We start from the raw sequence: 20,447 nt of genomic DNA on the forward strand, positions 1-20,447 counted from the left end.
ACTCCACAGCCCTGGCCTTAGGGGTAACCCCGGTTTGTAAATATATTACTTACGATTCAATATTCCTCCCTGTTCCAATACATACTACACTATATTGGACTCTCGGTTTTCTGCCTTAAACTCATTAAGTTAAGCAACCTCGCCTAAAGACATGCTGCATCTTTGGCGACATGCAACGCCTGAGTGCCTTCCCAAGCGCATTGTTCTCTCACCCACACCGCCTGCCAGAAGTGGCTGTGTCATGCAATGCGCATTATCTTTTCTCCTCCTTCCACAGTAACAGACACATTGCTAGCCTCCAGTCAAGTAATTTGTCTGTACACTTTGGGAGCGCTCTGTGCATGCACGGTCCATTCTTTCGAGAACCGTGCATGCACAGAATGCTCCCAGCGTCAGGAGCGCAATCAAGACGGGCATTGTAACAGGTTGTGCACATGTCCCGGCCGGGCCATGCAGGTAACAGAGCCACCAGAGGGAGAACGGAGGGGACTCAGAGGACGCAGGGGGACCTCACAGACAATGTGGGGATTGAGGAAGCCCCAGATAAGTTCAGACATACATTTTTAAAATCAGTCCAGGTTTCCTTTGAAGTGGACCTGAACTCTTGCACGGGACAGAAGGAGAACGTACAGAAATGCACCCTGTATGTATTTAAAGAATTTAGCCTGTCTAATTCCCCCTCTTATGTGATTAATCACCACTGTAATTTGATCTCTTCAGCTGTGTCAGCTCAGGAATCTCCTCTGCCACAGCAGAGCTGCTAATTTGTAAACACAGGATGTTAACCCTATGTCTGCTAACCCTATGTCTGCTTCCTTGAAAGCAGGAAGCAGACACACTGCAAATTTATTGCATCAACTGCAACAAAAATTTGTATCAACTGTAACGAAGAAATGTTGTTTTTTTTAAAGGTTATTATGTTGTTGCATATGTGTTAGAGCAGAGAGGAAGTTATGAGTTCAGATTCGCTTTGAAGCAACCCTGAATTGAAAATAAATTGATGATATAAACATTTGTACTGATGAATCTAACACAAATTAGGACTTTCCTAGTATCCAGCAGTTTTACTTTGTGTTTAAAAACTAAAGAGGTTTTATTGTCTGAACGGCAAGACAGTATTTTAATGTTTTACAGCTTCCATCTTAAACTAATGACCTAGCTTCATTCTCTAAGCTAAGGCCTAGTAATTAAGATTTTGGGGTGCGATTTTTTGGGGGCAATTTTGTTTCGCAATTCTCATTTGGGGAAGGAGAATCGTGTTGTGATCACTCTTGAAATCCTGCATGCAGCACGTTTGTGATTTTACGAATTGTAAATTCTGCAGTAAGAATGGTCCCATAAAGATACATTGTTGCAGTGCTTTTCTGATTACCAGCAATCAGAAAAGAGCTGAAACGCTGCCGAAAAGTGCCCTAGTGTGAACCAGAACTTATACTAGACTCTGACTCACGTCCAACTGAAGAGAAAGTGTCAATTACAACAACCCTGGATTCTTAACTCTTACAGTGATTTAAAAAAAAGATGAAAAGAAAAGAGGAATGCAGGCCAGTTCTATGTAGACTTGGGACTGAACATACACGTTTAACTCATCATATCACCTGTCGGTTAAGGTACCCTTTGAAGACCCTGTCCAGGCAGATGTTTTATTAAGGAAAAAGGTCCTGTTTAAAGATTAGGAGGCCTCCTGGTCCCTAACTTTTAAAAATACTATTACTTAGCACAGTTATCCCAAATACCCTAAATATACTGTACACCCAGGCTCACACTCCTAAATGGGTAGAAACAGAGAATCAGCTACTGACCACACACAAGAGCAAATGTGGCTTACTGCAGAGTTCTCCAACCGTATATATTTTTTAGGAAACCACAAACATTCACAGGGGGAGTAATCAGTGTCTCAGCAGAGCTGATTAACTAGCTCTGAGGATTTCCACAAAACATGTTGGTAGGTCAGACAGGGTTGGGGATCATTGCCCTCTGGTCTTGTAAAGCCAGTCTTCAATTATTGAGAAACCTCACTAATAACTTCCCACACAACAAGCCTTTGGAAATGGACCAAAAGCAAAATCATGTTGTAGACTTCCCCTTCCCAAATGAAGGCACTATTCCACAACTTGAGTTCCCGGAAGGCCTTAACCCGTCATTTTCTAGATAAAGATCAATAGATGCTTGAAGAGGAATTGCCAATTTTAGTAATTCTTTATAGATTACATTTTTTTAATAAAATCCATTGTCTAACTGATCAAAATACTGAATAGTGTTCATAGCTAGTCAATACTAATAGGAATTGATTTATAAAAAGTATGTGTTAACTTCACACATCCCATCATGTGTTAGGGGAATTCACATTAACTTCTAGTGCATGTGACTGAATTCTGCCTGTGTGCACATGCACTGCACCATAGTATGTTTAGTGTCTGTTCCAGCAGCTAGAATAGACAAGATGAGTAAATATTTGTTCTGGCACCTCTTGGTTTCACTTTTTATGTGCAGGCCTTAGGCCTCTTTCACATTACAACGCGTGCAGGAGAACGGCTCCTGCACGCATTGAATAGGCTGCGTCGTGTTGTCGGGAATCTGCGGTGCGACGCTGAGTAGCGGCTGTAGTAATTAATTAACCTGACGGGGGAAACGCCGATTCCCAACGTTAAAATGCTACTGGGTGCGTCGTATCGAAACGCAGCGTCGGGTGTGAAAGGTAAAATGAAAGTCTATGGACTTTAATTTTACCTTGGTCAAAGCAAACTATCATAGCTGCGTTGAAGCGCTGAAAACGAGCTGTAGAATGAAAGGGGCCTTAGGTTCCTTGTTGAAATTCAGGTGCACTTTGAAACAGAGCTGAGGTTTGGTGCTTTGAGATAAAATACCAGTACAAGTATTGCCATTCATTATGAAAAAGAGGTCTTACCCTGGACTTTACTCATATGTAAAACCATGTGGGCAGTCTTTGAACCTAATGCTGGGAATACACTATGAGATTTTTCAGTCGATTTACTGTCCAATCTTATTTCCGATCAATTTCTTATCTTTTCTTATCATTTTCTATTCACTTCTATGAGAAATGGATCAGAAAAGCGATATATAAGCGAAAAATAAGATCAAACATTTCAGAAATTATCTATGGAACCATCTATCTCATTCAAAATCGAATGGTGTATTCCCAGCATTAGACGCACTGTAAGCACTGGCAGGCTGACACCCTGCATATTGTTATGTAGCAGGCCCTTACACTTAATGCGATAGCCTTTTACCTTCAACATCTTCAGTTATTCATTATAATAGCATGTAGGGTATATAGATATACTTTTATATGTTTCAAGTGTACAAAAAAGAAATCCACTTCTTTAATAAAAATACAACCCATTCAATTTAACATACTGTTTAAACAAATGAATACAATACACAAACATATTTCAATTTAGCTGTAGGAAAACGAGGCTCTTCAGGATGTTCAGCAGAATCCTGTAAGAATTCAGGAAAACTGGAACTGAAGGGCAGGCTGGACTGGCAGGTGTGGAGCGCAATTGCCTAAATAGTATCGTCGCTCAAAGTATTGTCAAGTTTATTCACTTGCACTGTGTGATTTACAGCTTTATGCCCTGCCTGCCCAGAGGCTTTATCCGGTAACTTGCATAATCCACAAATAACCAGTTTACACAGTCTGAAACCCCATATTTGAAATTAATTTAAGTCAACATGGTGTACTATTGTGCTAGTAAAATGTAAGCACAGTTTGTAACTGCAGACCATCATAAACTCAAGAGAGGGCCTAACCTAATAAAGGATAATAAAACAAAGACAATATTCCCAGAAGTGAAACACCAGCAAACCACCCCCGCCCCTGAAGCATCAATTATGAGGTCACCTCCTTCCCTATTTGCTCATGACCAGTCCCTTCTCCAGCAGATCACAGTGGATAGCAGAATACTGACTATAGAAATGTGCTAATGAGATGTATGAATATCACTGAGTTCTTTTCTTTCACAGTTTTCTCTGCAATGTTTATAACAACTGTGAAGCCTTCTTACCTTTTGGTCCACATCTAGTGGGTCGGAATCTAGGCACTTAGTGACTCCAGTGTTTCCATTATGTAGCATGACTTCATAACACTCCCGGATGTCTGAAAGAGATAATGATAGCAGGCTATAAATTATGGACAGCCAATGCAATGGCACATCATAGGTTTCTTGAAGATTTCTATGTAAGCTACTTAAGGTAGTAGTCAGGCCATGAGAAGCCAGATATTTTATCTACAGCAGAGGTGTGCGGCCCAGACCTAGCATCACATCTATTTAGTAAAACTCTAAATAAATAAAAACTCGTCATGCTAGCATAATATTGCCCGTTTAACTCTCTGGTAAGGCCACATCTGGAATATGGAATTCAGTTCTGGGCACCACATTACAGGAAAGATATTGCAGCTTTAGAGCAGGTGCAGAGACGAGCAACAAAATTGACACATGGGATGGAAGGTCTCACTTACCAAGAAAGGATAGATAAACTGGGCTTATTTAGTCTGGAGAAAAGACGCCTTATAGGAGAACTAATTAACATGTATAAATACATCAGTGGGCAATATGATAGATTGGCAGATAAGCTTGTTGCCCCTAGGCTTTTACAAAGGACTAGGGGACATGACTTGCGCATGAGGGAAAAACTTTTTAGCCATTTATTTAGGAAAGGATTCTTTACAGTAAGAGTGATTAAATGTCACAGGAAGTAGTTATGGCAAATTTTATATCTGCGTTTAAGGGGGCTTAGATGCTTTCCTTGTGTTGAAAGACATCCATGGCTGTAATTACTAGGTAATTCCCGGTGGTGTTAATCCAGGGATTTTATCTGATTGCCATCTGGAGTCGGGAAGGAATTTTTTCCCTTTTGAGGCTAATTGGACCATGCCTTGTAAGGGTTTTTCACCTTCCTCTGGATCAACAGGGATATGTGAGAGAGCAGGCTGGTGTTGTACTTTATTCTCTGGTTGAACTCTATGGACGTATGTCTTTTTTCTAACTATGTAACTATGTAAATACCAGATAGGAGTGAATGCAGCGAAGTCTGGTCCACCATGTAAAATGGTTCTGTCCATCCCAAATATCTAGAATAGGAGATCCCAACTAAATTGCCTGGCATGAAAAATCCAAGGCTCAATTATTCACTAGCTGTTCAGCAAGGCATCCAAGCTCACCTTTCTTATTTGTCCCCTAAACTCAAAAGTGTTTCCATGCCATGAAAGTGTTTTATGACTTATCAGTGAGTTACGCTGATGCCCTGCCGGCAGACTTAAGCCCAACTGGAGTGGAAGTGTAATATACTGTACGTGCGTAAATCTTAACTCTCACAGTGGGGACAAAAAAGGAACTCAACCTAGTTTTACAGGTTTGAGACTGTACATACACATGTTTATCTCATCATGGCCCATATGCTATTCACTGTCACCTGAATTTTCTCCTAGGTGATATTTTCCCAACTTGTTGTGAATAAACTGCTTTTTAAACCACCAGCAAGCAAACAAATACTCATAATCATTTGGAAAGTACATTTTCACCTGCATTTTGTTTTTTTTTTCATTAAAAAATGCTAAAAAGTTATTTTAAATCGAAGATGAAAAATTATCTCCAAGGAGGAAACTAAGGAGAAAAAGTGAATTGCGCATGGGCCCATGTCACATGTCAGTTCAGGTACCCTTTAAGATCATATAAGAACCAAACCACCATTGGATTGCTGGATCACTTATGTTCTCTAGTGTTCTCCAAACCTTTGAAAATCAACACCTAATTACCTGAACTGAGGCAGTTAAGTGAAACCTGCATAACTCGAATATCTGCGAAATTTGTATTTGTGCTTTAAAACAAAGTTGCGGTTATATAAATTATTGTAATTGGTTGACATTGAATTATCTATAAATGTAATATCTAAGAAGAGCCGTGTGCCTGCAAAATGACACGGACATGATATTTCATGGTGGCACACATAGGCAGGTTCAACACTGTAAATACTCTCATCATGGATATAACCAAAATGATTTTATATTGTGTATTAACCACTTTCCACGTAGTAGCTCTACGTCCAGGAGGCCATGTACGCTCCCGGCCGCGGATCGTTAGCCCAGGAATCAATGAATCGTGCCATGGTGCCCGATCACTGATTCCTCTCCCCCACAGAAAAAGCGACAGCTTCTCTCGGAAGCCTTGCTTTTTCTGCCTCCTACGTCCCTCTAAGCGTACATGTTATGCTTAGAGTGACGTCATGTTAACAAACCTAAGGTTGCCATCTTGTGGCCAAAAAGTAAAACTACATCTACATTAAAAAAAATAAAAATAAACATATCTACATTAAAAAAAAATTACTATTAACATCCCAGGCTCCCAAAAATACCCAAATAAAATGTTTAATAATAAAAAAAAATTACAATAAAAAAAAAAACACATAAATATTAACTTAAGGGTCTAAACTTTTTAAATATCTATGTAAAGATGAAATATTTCTATTTTTTTATTATAGGCTTGTAAATAGTGATGGATGCAAAATGGAAAAAATGCACTTTTATTTCCAAATAAAATATTGTCACCATACATTGTGAAAGGGACATAATTTAAACAGTGTAATAACCGGGACAAATGGGCAAATACAATACGTGGGTTTTAATTATGGAGTCATGTATTATTTTAAAACTATAATGACCAAAAACTGATAAATAATGAATTTTTTTCCGTTTTTTTCTTATTCTTACTGTTAAAATGCATTTACAGTAATGTAGCTCTTAGCGAAATGTACCACCCAAAGCCTAATTGGTGGCGGAAAAAACAAGATGTAGATCAGTTCATTGTGATAAGTAGTGATAAAGTTATAGGCTAATGAATGGGAGGTGAACATTGCTCGGATGCATAAAGTGAAAACGACTGAGGGCTGAAGTGGTTAAAGGAAAGGAAAATGTGCAAGTTCACAGAAAAAACTAACAAACTATACAGCCCACAGAAAAATAAAAGGAATGAATTGAAAAAATATTTAGGGGGAACCCGAGGATCTTCTAGTCCACCCTGGTGGAGGGGTGCATTCCCATCTACAGAGAGCGACTTCTTAAAGGGAACCTAAACTGAGATGGATATGGATTTTTCCTTTAAAAAAAATACCAGTTGCTTGACTCCCCTGCTGATCCTGTGTCTCTAAAGGTTCATATACACGTCCGATAAAGATCGTTCGTTACGAAAGATTCGTGACGTTTACACGATATTCAAATTAGACCGAAAAGATCGTTCGTAATGAACGATTGTGTACACACGTGAACGATATAAGTATAAAGTACTGAACGACGAAAGATAAAAAAATGCGTGCGCAAACAGAAGTGACGTTATGACAGCCAATAAGAACATGCGTACTACTCCACAGATAATCATTATCGGACGATCTTTGTACACACTGCAACGATTGAACGATTATCTTTCGAAAAAATCCGCCGGGTTGGATCGGTCGGATTGAACGATAACGGTCGTTATCGTCCAAAAAAAACGATCGTTGGAAAATTTGGAACGCACGATTATCGGTCCAATTGTCGTTAACGTTCGTTTTCGAACGATTGTTATCCTACGTGTGTACTCAGCTTAATAATATTAGCCACAGCCACTCAACAAGCATGCAGATCAGGTGCTCTGACTGAAGTCAGACTGGATTAGCTGCATGCTTGTTTCAGGTGTGGAATTCAGCCACACTGCAGCCAAAGAGATCAGCAGGACTGCCAAGCAACTGGTATTGTTTAAAAGGAAACATCCATATCACTCTCAGTTAAGGTTCCCTTTAACCTGAGTGGGGTCAGGTCCTAATGCTCTCCACCTGCATTTAAAGTGGCTGCCTACGGGTAACCCGTGTTTGTGAGTATATACACATAAAATTGTATTGAACTCTTCATTTTACCTGACAATACTACACTATATTGGGCTCTCGATTCTCTTCTTGTTTTTAAGCAGTGAACGAGTTGGGTATGTTCGCCCACTTTGTGAGTAGGTATTCTGAGCTGGTATGGCTTGTGTTGTCTAACCTATCCATTTATGATGGTTTCAGATTAATGAGTTGAAGTTGGTTATACTGATTTTAGTATTAAATGATTTAAAACTCAATAAATGGCCTTGGACAATTATATTCCACCATAATGGTGTCCATCTTTCTTAAAGGACAACTGTAGTGAGAGGAACTGTAGTGAGAGGAGGCTGCCATATTTACTTTGTTTTAAGTAACACCAGTTGCCTGGCTGTCCTACTGGTTCCCTGCCTCAAATACTTTTAGCGATAGACCTTGAACAAGCATGCAGCAGATCAGGTGCTTCTGACATTATTATCAGATCAGACAAGCTTATCTGCATGCTTGTTTCTGGTGTTATTCTGACAATACTGCAGCCAAATAGATCAGCAGGACTGCCAGGCAACTGATATTGTTTAAAAGGAAATAAATATGGCAGCCTCCATGTTCTTCTCTTTACAGTTGTCCTTTAATAGTTATTTATCGTAACAGTTATTTAAGTTAGTGACAATATGGTTTTGTTCACATTAGAGGCGTGTTTTGAAAAATTTAAGCGCGGGTGTTTTTCCAAAACACACAGAAAGCAGTTACACCATGTTGTGCTAAAGTGTAGTTCAGACTAAAGCGTTCCGTGCGATTTTCAAAAGCAGTGCTTGAGCCATTTTAGGGTGTTTTTGCTATAATGGGAGGTATAGGAAAAACACAAAACGCTCACAAAACCACTTTGTGGAGCGATTGCATTCGCGTTTTTAAGAATAAATACATTGTATTTATTATTTTCCGTATCAAAGAGTTCACTTCCTGACTTGCGTCAGGGAGTTAATTACCAAAACGCTTGGGAAAAACGCATTCTGAAACCGCTAGCCCCCCACCCCCCAAAAAAAAATCGCCCACCCAAGCGCCGGGAATCGGAAAGAAAAAACGCCTCAAAATAAGGCCACCACGGACGGACATACGAGCAGAACGCAATGTGAACAAGGCCTGAAGGATTAAAGTATAATTTATGTTTGTTTTGAAGGGTGTTGGTGGCCTCATGCATTCCCATGTTAAGGAACTATGAGGTCGGTTCGCATAGACAGTGTACACAATAATGTTACTGTTACTATCACCAGAAGAGTTCTGAGCTTTGCGCAGTTATTGGGACTGGCAGTACATAAGAAACATGAGTGTTGGTATCGTAAAGCACATTACACAAGTAACGTGATACACATCATCATAGCAACACTCATGTGACTTATGTACCGTGAGCTGTATTAATTGTGCAACGTGTGGTACTCTTCTGGCATTAGTACCAGTAATGTCAAAGCAATATTAACGGTGTTGGTGAATCAACCCCTCTGTAGCAGCTCTTTTGAAAACAATGACGACATGCACAGAAACAAAAGAGCTTACACTACCTTTATAGGATGAAAAAGAGTGACCCTGACCAAAAACAATCGAAGCAGGTTACATCGGTGACTGGCGCTCACCAGCACCAAAGCTGGGCGCCATCATAGTTATATACAGTTACATAGTTATTTGATTTGAAAAAAGACATACGTCCATCGAGTTCAACCAGAGAACAAAGTACAACACCAGCCTGCTCCCTAACATATTCCTGTTGATCCAGAGGAAGGCAAAAAAACCCTTACAAGGCATGGTCCAATTAGCCCCAAAAGGGAAAAAATTCCTTCCCGATTCCAGATGGCAATCAGATAAAATCCCTGGATCAACATCACTGGGCATTACCTAGTAATTGTAGCCATGGATGTCTTTCAACGCAAGGAAGGCATCTAAGCCCCCTTTAAATGCAGGTATAGAATTTGCCATAACTACTTCCTGTGGCAATGCATTCCACATCTTAATCACTCTTACTGTAAAGAACCCTTTCCTAAATAAATGGCTAAAACGTTTTTCCTTCCTGCACAGATCATGTCCTCTAGTCCTTTGAGAAGGCCTAGGGACAAAAAGTTAATCCGCCAAGCTTTTATTTTGCCCTCTGATGTATTTATACATGTTAATTAGATCCCCTCTAAGGCGTCTTTTCTCTAGACTAAATTAACCCAGTTTATCTAACCTTTCTTGGCAAGTGAGACCTTCTATCCCTTGTATCAATTTTGTTGCTCGTCTCTGCACCTGCTCTAAAGCTGCAATATCTTTCCTGTACTTTGGTACCCAGAACTGAATTCCATATTCCAGATGTGGCCTTACCAGAGAGTTAAACAGGGGCAATATTATGCTAGCATCTAGAGTTTTCATTTCCCTTTTAATGCATTCCAAAATCTTGTTAGCTTTAGCTGCAGCGGCTTGGCATTGAGTACGATTATTTAACTTGTTGTCGATGAGTACTCCTAAGTCCTTCTCCAAGTTTGATGTCCCCAACTGTATTCCATGTATTTTGTATAGTACTAGACCATTGGTACGACCAAAATGCATGACTTTACATTTTCAACGCTGAATTTCATCTGACATTTATGTGCCTATATAGCCATCCTGTCCAGATCCTGTTGCAATATGTCCTTCCTGAGAGTTGATGATGCTGCACAATTTTGTATCATCTGCAAAAATAGCAACATTACTTACTACTGCATCTAATAGGTCATTAATAAATACATTGAAGAGCACTGGACCTAGTACAGACCCCTGTGGGACCCCACTGCTAACAGTCACCCATTTTGAGTATTATCCATTGACCACAACTCTTTGTTTTCTGTCCATCAGCCGGTTCCCTATCCATGCACACAGACTCTTCCCCAGTCCTCAACTTTTGCACCAGACATGTGTGGAACAGTGTCGAAGGCTAGAGATGGCCCGAACCTCTGATTTTCGGTTCATGAACTGCGAATGCGAACTTCCGCAAAAGTTCGGTTCGCGCAAACTTTCACGAACCACAATAGACTTCAATGGGGAGGCGAACTTTGAAAACTAGAAACACTTATGCTGGACAGAAAAGTGATGGAAAGGATGTTTCAAGGGGTCTAACATCTGAGTTTTTGCATGGAGGAGTGGGATAGACGCCAAAAGTCCCGGGGAAAATCTGGATTTGACGCAAAGCAGCGTTTTAAGGGCAGAAATCACATCGAATGCTAAATTGCAGGCCTAAAGTGCTTTAAAACATCTTGCATGTGTATACATCAGTCAGGGAGTGTAATTAGAGTACTGCTTCACACTGACACACCAAACTCACTGTGTAACGCACCGCAAACAGCGGTTTGTGTAGTGACGGCCTTGCTGGACTGGTGCGCACCATGGCGAGAGTGCAGGCGATAGCGGTTTTCAAGCCCATATGGTCGCTAGGCTGTGGTAGCTCAATGATAGAATAACAGTGACTGTCCAGCTGATCAAATTTGGTCTGTCCACAATGAAGCAACGACCTTCATAGGCAAACGCAGGGGGGATTAAAGCTGTCCAGAATACCCCCTCAGACCAGGGCTGGTGCAGTTTTTGGGGACAGGCACAAGTTGAGACACCAGAATATCTGCAGGCATCCTGCCAGGGTCGGACTGGGACACTGGGGGCCCATCAAATACATTTCAACCTGGGGCCCACACATCCCATGATTGCGGTGAAAAAAAGGGCGTGACCATGCACCGGAAGGTGGGCGTGGTCATGATGTATTATGGACGGGGCCAAATGTATATGATCTTAGCAGTATTGTAATTCAGAGACACTGCTGCCCAGCAAAACTGCATAGAGTCCCCTCCTTCAATATAAAGTAATGTCCTACTTTGCAGAGGTTGCGACCGCAGAGGTTGCAGAGGTTGCGACTGCAGAGGTTGCAACTGCATCGGGGCCCTTGGGACAAAGGGGCCCCGAAGGGCCCTCCATCAACTACAGTATTACCTCTCTATTGGTCCTGTGCTCATAATAATCACTTCAATAGATACTTTGAACAGTGGTAATCATAAGCAAGCTATTTCCCATCCCCTTCTTGCACCTCTGACACTGTAGTTGCCATTGGCAGGTTTTGGTGCGTCGTATCAATTGTTATGTATAGAGTGCTTGGGGGGCCCCATTTTCAAAATTTGCATCAAGGCCTAGAGCTCCTTAGCTATGCTACTGCTCTCAGCATGAGTGATTACAGCACTGAGAAGAGAATTTTTGTGCTGCAGGCAGCAATTGGAGCTCTGTCAAACAAGGAGGGGGGGGGGGCACCAAAGACCTGGAGGCAGGGCTCACCGAGGGAAAAAAACTGTACTACTGTGGCCCAGTCCGACCCTGCATTCTGCAGCTCACAGAACTGGTCCCTTTCTTTCCCTGCTACAGTTGACTTTGGATGTAGCAGCAGCATGTGTACAAAGCATGGAGCAGCAGTGTGTGTACAGAGCATGGAGCAGCTCTGGGGAACTTAACAGATTTAGGTATGAGCACAGTCCTGTGCCCCTGCTGGGGGAATGCTCCATTTTCCCACATTATTAGCAATGTTGGCTGTCCTCATTAGCTGTATCCAAACTGTTTCTGATCAATCCCGTTGTCAATCGGGAGCAGAATGAACATTTAGGAAATAATTGTCAGATCCTGTCAGTCAGATGAGAAATTGCATTATGTGTAACCAGTATGAAGTCCTACCATATTATTATACTGTATTGTGTGTGGCTGAGGGAGACCTTTCAGGAATCCCCCCCCCCCTTGAAAATCCTGAGTTTGCCCCTGACCCCCCGAGACACTCATATAGCCATCGGTCATTGCTTTATTGTGATACGCAAGCCCCTTCACCGCGGCAAGGTAATGATCACAAAGGGGAATTGGCACATGTACTGTACATGCATTTTGTTTTGTTGTTGCAGCCACAGTGCAGCCAGAAAAATTAGGCAGGCATGTACACGCACCAGAAAAATTATTATAACGGCCGCAAAATTCAGGAATCCGCCTGGTGCCCTGGACCCTGTAGATGGTGGCGGAGAAGGCAGTCAAGTGGCCTGCAGGCAGAGATGCTGTGTGTGGGGACTGACTTAGTCTTCGGGCGGGCAGTAGCCCTCCGGGATCCATGCCTCATTCATTTTGATAAAGGTGAGGTACTGAACACTTTTGTGACTTAGGCGACTTCTCTTCTCAGTGACAATGCCCCCAGCTGCGCTTAGGTTCTTTCTGACAGGACGCTTGTGGCAGGGCAAGACAGAAGTTGGATGGCAAATTGTGACAGCTCTGGCCACAGGTCAAGCCTGCGCACCCAATAGTCCAAGGGTTAACCGCTGCTCACAGTGTCTACATCCACACTTAAGGCCAGGTAGTTGGCTACCTGCCGGTCCAGGCGTTGGTGGAGGGTGGATCCGGAAGGGCTAAGGCGAGGCATTGGACTAAAGAATGTCCGCATGTCCGACATCACCATGAGATCGCTGGAGCGTCCTGTACTTTCCTGCGTGGACATGTGAGAAGAATTACTGACAGTGGTACCTTTATTGCGTTGTGCTGTTACATCACCCTTATACGCATTGTAAAGCATAGTTGCTAGCTTGTTCTGCAAGTGCTGCATCCTTTCTGCCTTCATGTGATTTAGAAACATCTCTGCCACTTTGTGCCTATACCGAGGGAATAGTAGCGTGGCAACCCAGTACAGCTCATTCCCCTTAAGTTTTTTTATACCGGGGTCCCGCAACAGGCTGGACAGCATGAAAGACGCCATTTGCACAAAGTTGGATGCAGACGTACAATCCATCTCCTCTTGCTCTTTCTCAGTGACGTCAGGTAAGCCCTCCTCCTCCCCCCAGCCATGAACAATACCACGGGAACGGTGAGCAGCACAAGCCCCCTGCGACGCCTGCTGCGGTTGTTCTTCTGCCGCCTCCTCCTCCTCCTCCAAAGAAATCCCTTCCTCATCATCCGAGTGCGGGGTCAGCCACTGATCCACCTGTTTGTTAAGAGCAGCCAGAAGAGCTGCTCCAGTGTGACTCTTCGCTTTGAGGCAAGACATGTCTAAGATGGCGTGACACCGCCATACCTGGCATGCAGCATAGGCCCTGGGGAGCTGGGGCTGTGTAGCTGGAGAGGGGATCGCAGCACCTGAACTGCCACTCAGCCAAAGAGGAGGATAATGACAGTGAAGAGGATGTAGCAGGAGGAGAGGAGGTGGCAGGAGGCCTGCCTGCAAGCCGTGGAGGTGTCGCAAGTTAGTCCGCTGCACAGCCACGTACTCCCTGCTTGCAATCGGTCACCAGGTTGACCCAATGGGCTGTGTAAGTAATATACCTGCCTTGACCGTGCTTGGCAGACCAGGCATCCGTGGTCAGGTTGACCCTTGACCCAACGCTGTGTGCCAGAGATGACACCACTTGCCTCTCAACTTCACGGTACAGTTTGGGTATCGCCTTTTTAGAGAAATAATTGCAATATCTTCCATTGCGGTGTCCCAATGGCCACAAATTTACGGAAGGCCTCAGAGTCCACCAGCTGGTATGTTAACAGCTGGCGAGCTAACAGTTCCGCCAAGCCAGCTGTCAGACGCCAGGCAAAGGGGTGACTGGCAGAGATTGGCTTCTTCCGCTCAAAGATTTTCTTCACGGACACCTGGCTGCTGTGGGCAGAGGAGCAGGAACCGCTCAAGGGCAGAGGCGTTGTGGAGGAGGGTGGCTGTGTAGGTGCAAGGGAGAAAGCGGCTGAAGATGCTGCACCTGAAGGAGGAAGAGTGGAAGGAGGGTGGCTTTTCTTCTGTGTGCTGCTTTTCCTCTGGTGCTCTTCCCATTGCAGTTTGTACCTTTTCTGCATGTGCCTTCGTAAGGCAGTTGTACCTACGTGGGTGTTGGCCTTTCCACGGCTCAATTTTTGGAGGCAGAGAGAACAGTTGGCATTGCTCTGATCTGAGGCAGACACATTAAAAAATGTCCAAACCTCTGAGCCCCCCTGGGGTGATGGCACTATGGTGGGATCAGCAGCTGACGTTGAAGGGCATGTTGGCTGGCTGTCCATAGGTGGCGATACATGGTGCCGGACACTGCCACCAGCTGTTTCTGACAACAAGCTCCCCCTGCTTCTTTCAGCAACTCGTCTCCTCCTACTTCTCTCTGACTCCCCCCTCTGAACTGTCCCCTTGGTCACCTCGTCTGTTAGGAACCCACGTGGCATCCGTATCATTGTCATCGTCATAATCATCTTGCCCAGCTGCGCTTGCCTCAGACACCTCTAAAACTGCACCAACAGCAGGTACTTAATCATCCTTCTCCTCACACGTTACGTCCATAGTGTCGCCTAACTCAGACATATGAGGTGGTGTAACTTGCTTAGTGCCTTCATCTTGTTGTAACAATAATGGCTGTGCATCAGTGATTCCCCCACCAAATAGCTCATGCAAAGTGTCAAATACAGTGGATGTGGTGCTTGTAGTAGCGCTGGTGGCTGCGGAAGATGAGGTGTTCTGTGTTAAATAGTCAACCACGTCCTGAAAATCTTGGGACATGCTTTCTTTTGAGCACTGTACTTTGGTTGAGGGCTGCACGAAATCACATCAGCATGACCTCGCACAAACCTGCCGGGTGGCCTTCCTCTGGGTCTGCCTCTACCTCTGCCTCTACCTGTTTTGTCCGTTTTGTCCATATCAGGGGGGATGAAGTGAAAGGTATGCACTGACTTGACTAATACAATGTGCAGTCACACAGGTGCAGTTAACAGGTATGCATGGAGTGGTATATCTCACTGCGTGCACTCACGTAGGTAGGTGGGTGCACTGAACAACAGACCTATATTGAAATACAACCGCCACTCACAGAACTATATAACAAAAATAATTTTATTAAGTAGAAAATTGCAGCAACCATCCATAAAACCCCAATATCCCTAAAAACACAGACGTGGGCTTTGACAGACGAAGTACTTCTGGCGCTCGCACTCACCCCACATTCACACACAATCTAGATCGGCCGATCTCTATAGGTATGTGTGTATGTGTTGCTCATGAGCAGCTACTCTATTTGTGCGACTCCAATCGCTTCCTGGAACCAAGCCTGATAGTATGCAGGAAATTATTTCTAATCAGCTTCAACAGTTCCAATAACACATAGGCAGCGGCAGCCTTGCAGTGTCCATCAACAGTGTCTCCAATATCATAGGTACTGAATCCAATTCCCTCAACAGGGTTGTGCAAGAGAAGAGTTACCTCCTTCCAGCAGTACCGATCGTTCCTCCTCGGACCAAGAGCCCTGCGGCTTCCCGCGGGTTACAGGTACCTGACTCTAGTCGGGGAAAACTGTGGATTGATGCAATCCAAGACGGAGCGTCAATAGTGCGCACTACGCCAGGCTAACTTCCGGCCTCACGTCTTCCAGATCCGCCCACATACGCATTACGCCTACTGTGACATAGGCTTCATCAGTGTGTCAACGCGGTGCACTGAACAACAGGTAGGTATATGCAGTGATGGGTATTATAATGTGCACCTGTCACACACAGACAGGTACCGGACAGGCACAGTGACACTGCATGCGCTCACGTAGGTAGGTGGGTGCACTGAAGTGAACAACAGGTAGGTATATGAAGTGATGGGTATTACAATGTGCACCTGTCACACACAGACAGGCACAGTGACACAGCGTGTGCTCACATAGGTTGGTGGGTGCACTGTGAACAACAGGTAGGTATATGCAGTGATGGGTATTATAATGTGCACCTGTCACACACAGACAGGTACCGGGCAGGCACAGTGACACTGTGTGCGCTCACGTAAGTAGGTGGGTGCACTGAAGTGAACAACAGGTAGGTATATGCAGTGATGGGTATTACAATGTGCACCTGTCACACACACAGGTAGTCACTGAATGTGCTGGTCCTGGCAGCGGCACACACAGTAGGAATTACCAAGGCTGTCTATGCAATACAAGTGTCTGTGGGACACACACACACACACAAAAAAGAAAAAAAAAAAGATCACAAGAACAAGATTAGCTCTTGAAAGAGCTGTTGAGGGGTGCTTTTTTTAGCAATAAGAATCAGCAAGGAGCAAGCTAAGAAGCCTACAAGAGCCTATAGGTATCTGCACAGCAGCTCTCCCTTCTCCAATTACTGCAGGCACACGAGTGAAAAGCCTGACGCTGCCTGCCTTTTATAAGGAGGGGGGGCTTAAGGAGGGAGTGTAGCCTGATTGGCTACAATGTGCCTGCTGACTGTGATGTAGAGGGTCAAAGTTGACCCTCATGATGCACTATGGGGGGCGAATCGAACTTTCGGAAAAGTTTGCGGTTCTCCGCGATCGCGAACCATGGAAGTTCGCCGGGAACCGTTCACCAGCGAACCGTTCGGGCCATCTCTATCGAAGGCCTTTGCAAAGTCCAAGTATATCAAATCTACAGCATTCCCAATATCTATATTAGCGTTCACTACCTCATAAAAGCTGAGCATGTTAATTATAACAGGACCTGTCTTTAGTAAACCCATTTGATGCTGAGAAATAAGATTATTTTCTACTATGAAGTCATGTACAGTATCTCTTAGTAACCCCTCAAATAGTTTGCATAAAACTGATGTTACAGCGAACCCAAACCAAACATTTTTTTTCAATCAAAATATTTAGTTGCACCACTCTGACACATACAAAGATAAATAAACACTCCTTCAAGCCTATGAGCATTTCAGTGCATGCTTTTCACCCTTCTCTTTCCATAACTAGGGTTATACAGGTGGCAGCCATTAGCAATTCTTCCTATGCCAGACACCTGCTATTCCACCAGTTTGCCGGTTTCTGTCAGGCAATATGAAAGGAAGGGAGTGGTTCCTCCATTAAATGTAAAATATTTTATATTTGTCAACATGCAGCTGAAAAAAGGCTGCTATTTATTATTGTAATTTAGAAAATAGATTTTATTTCTGAAAACTTGTATTTTTAATTTGGGTCCACTTTAAGCTTACAGGTCTATAATTTCCTGGATCTGATTTTTTTGCCCTTCTTAAATAATGGGAAAATGTGGACTGTACGCCAATCCACTGGGACTCTGCCAGTTGAAAGAGAGTCACAAAAGATAAGATAAAGGGGTTTATCTATAACTGAACTTAATTCCCTTAGGACCCAAGGATGCATGCCATCCAGGCCAGGTGCCTTGTCTATTTTTAATTTATTTAGTCTTGCCTTCACTTCTTCCTGTGTTGAGTATTTAATATTACAGTTGGAAGATTGAGACTTCTGCATCTGTAATTTGCAAAAGTGATAGCACTAGTGAGATCACCAGACCCCAAATTACACCACGAGTTGTATCAACTCATAGGAGAATAGTATTTAGCGCTGCTGTGGATTTGAGCAGCAGCAGGGTGAGCCAACATTCGGCTCACCCTGCGCCTACCTCACCGGCAGCGCAACCAAACGTACGCCAAACAATATATAAGTAGAAGCAGAGGGTGGTTACGTTCTTTTATCACACTCAGTGGCCCAATCTACAGTAGATATTTCTTAATTCATAATTACTTTTTGTCTCAAATAGAGCCCACAAGTTCTGCTGTTCGTTCAGACACAGAATGACAGTCTACTAAGCCACGTTCCTGAGAAACCATTATTTTGAAGTTCTTAGATGCACGCCATTTGAACAGTTTGAAATCAGGACTTCTAATGCAATACACCTGGTCTATCTCTGTACTCAGAAAGCTCACCATTCTGAAGTTATGACAGATATGAATTTTCTGATACAGCTCATCTCCTTTGATCCTCACTCTTTGAATCTCATCGGTATTTACAGGTTTTGGCATTTGGATGTTCTTTTTTTCTTAGTGAAGAGCAGTGGCGTAGCTAAGGAGCTGTGGGCCCCGATGCAACTTTTACATGGGGCCCCCCAAGCACTCTTTACATGACAATTGATACGGCGCACCAAAACCTGCCAATGGCAACTACAGTGTCAGAGGTGCAAGAAGGGGATGGGGAACAGTGTGTTAATGATTACCATTATTCAAAGTATCTATAGAAGTGATTATTATGAGCACAGGACCAATAGAGAGCGAATACTGCAGTTGAGGGAGGGACCTTCGGGGCCCCTCTGGCCCAAGGGCCCCGATGCGGTCGCTACCTCTGCACCCCCTATTGCTACGCCCCTGGTGAAGAGTGTTCTCTGCTTTCTAAGTTTCCATGTAAAGGGGAACTCTAGACTATCAGCTGGCATATCCAGGTTAGGAGGAACTCTGCTGGTGATCATCGCAGTTGTGATGATGTGCAGCAAACAAGGATCAGTTTATACAGTGGCATTTATCATGTGGGTGTGTAGGTCCTGTCTAATTTTTAAAATTATTTTGAATACAGCTGACTATGAGAGGCACAGTGCCTAATATGAGCTCTTTAAATAAACTTGCAGTGTGATGTGTCCAGCTAAGAGGCCGCAGTCCCTCACTATCTCCCTGCATATAGTGTATATGCCTGGGGTAAAGATTTTTGTTGTTACATTCCTTTTCAAAGTGCTTTGAATTTAATTAATAAAGTGTTCTGACTAACTTGCCAGGCAAGCTGAATTAGGCCAGCTCCCCCTCCTTATGGGAAAATAACTCTGAACTCCTCAACCATAAGATCTCAAGCTTCTGCTTAACTAGGCATTAACCCTTGCCAAGCCATACCAACCTGTCACGGCTCTAATGTATATTCTACTTAGCTAAAGAGAACCCTTCATCTCCTGGCCTGTGTTACCAACACAGTCATCTTTATTTATACCATATGATAAACAAGATCATTGCACAGCTTATATCTACACCATATGGGGATGTTAGTTTCTCATACCCAGAAGAGCCTGGAAGAGGTCGCTCCTGAACATGCACATCACCTCCTGCAGAGAGTCTTTGAGCTTCTGCTGTTCTGGGGCACACAGTTTAGCTTGGCAGGAGCAGAGCAGGTGCAGCGCCCTCTCAGTGTCTGTAAATTCAGGAACATATGTAAACATCACAGCGAATGTGACAGAGGCAACAGCGGGAAGGAATTAAGCAGGGATGAAGAGAATTAGGAAAAGGAGAACATGAAATGTAAAATTTGGTGACACTGAATTACAGACAACATAACAATCCAGTGTGCAGAACTGAATAAAAGGTCTTACCTTTTCTTGTAGACATAGTTCTGCCATTCTGCATGTTACAAGCAACCTGAGGAGAAAATGCCAGATCCAGTGCTTGGGGTATAAGGTTTCAGATATTCCTTTGTGTGTGTCTGTAAAACCTCCCAATTATTTGCTGTGTTTTGCAGAGTGGCTTACTTCCCAGCCTGCTCCTGATCACTTTCCCTGCTTGTGTCCCTGACTGGCTTGTGGGAAGTTTGTTTAGAGAAAGTAGGACAAAGTGCAACTGCAAACATGCTGCTCCACAGTTAGACAGGGACTGCCTTGCGCACACATACAATTGCACACTGCTAATCCAGCCGGATATATTAACAGATTACAGTATGCATACTGGGTGCTTAAACTATTACGGCAAGCGAAATCCTGTCCAAATTCTAACCATAATACTGTAGTTGCTCCCATTACAGCAATAGACATATTGAAAATGTCAGTGGTGTTAAACTGTGTTCTCCAACATGA

General features: G+C 43.4%; 1 protein-coding gene across 1 annotated transcript in view; it reads right to left on the minus strand.

The window, feature by feature from the left end:
- Window positions 1-20,234, minus strand: part of LOC137527416 (disks large homolog 1-like) — a 31,943-nt gene extending 11,709 nt beyond the window's left edge. The window contains exons 1-3 of the mRNA XM_068247927.1: window positions 19,971-20,234; window positions 19,661-19,792; window positions 4,029-4,120 (exon numbers count right to left, since the gene is read on the minus strand). Of these exons, the coding sequence (XP_068104028.1) occupies window positions 4,029-4,120; window positions 19,661-19,792; window positions 19,971-20,004 (258 nt within the window). The 5' untranslated portion in view covers window positions 20,005-20,234. The remainder of the gene's footprint in view (window positions 1-4,028; window positions 4,121-19,660; window positions 19,793-19,970) is intronic.
- Window positions 20,235-20,447: the final 213 nt, after the last annotated feature.

This window comes from Hyperolius riggenbachi, chromosome 8, assembly GCF_040937935.1.
Source record: "Hyperolius riggenbachi isolate aHypRig1 chromosome 8, aHypRig1.pri, whole genome shotgun sequence".
NCBI classification, from domain to species: Eukaryota; Metazoa; Chordata; class Amphibia; order Anura; family Hyperoliidae; genus Hyperolius; species Hyperolius riggenbachi.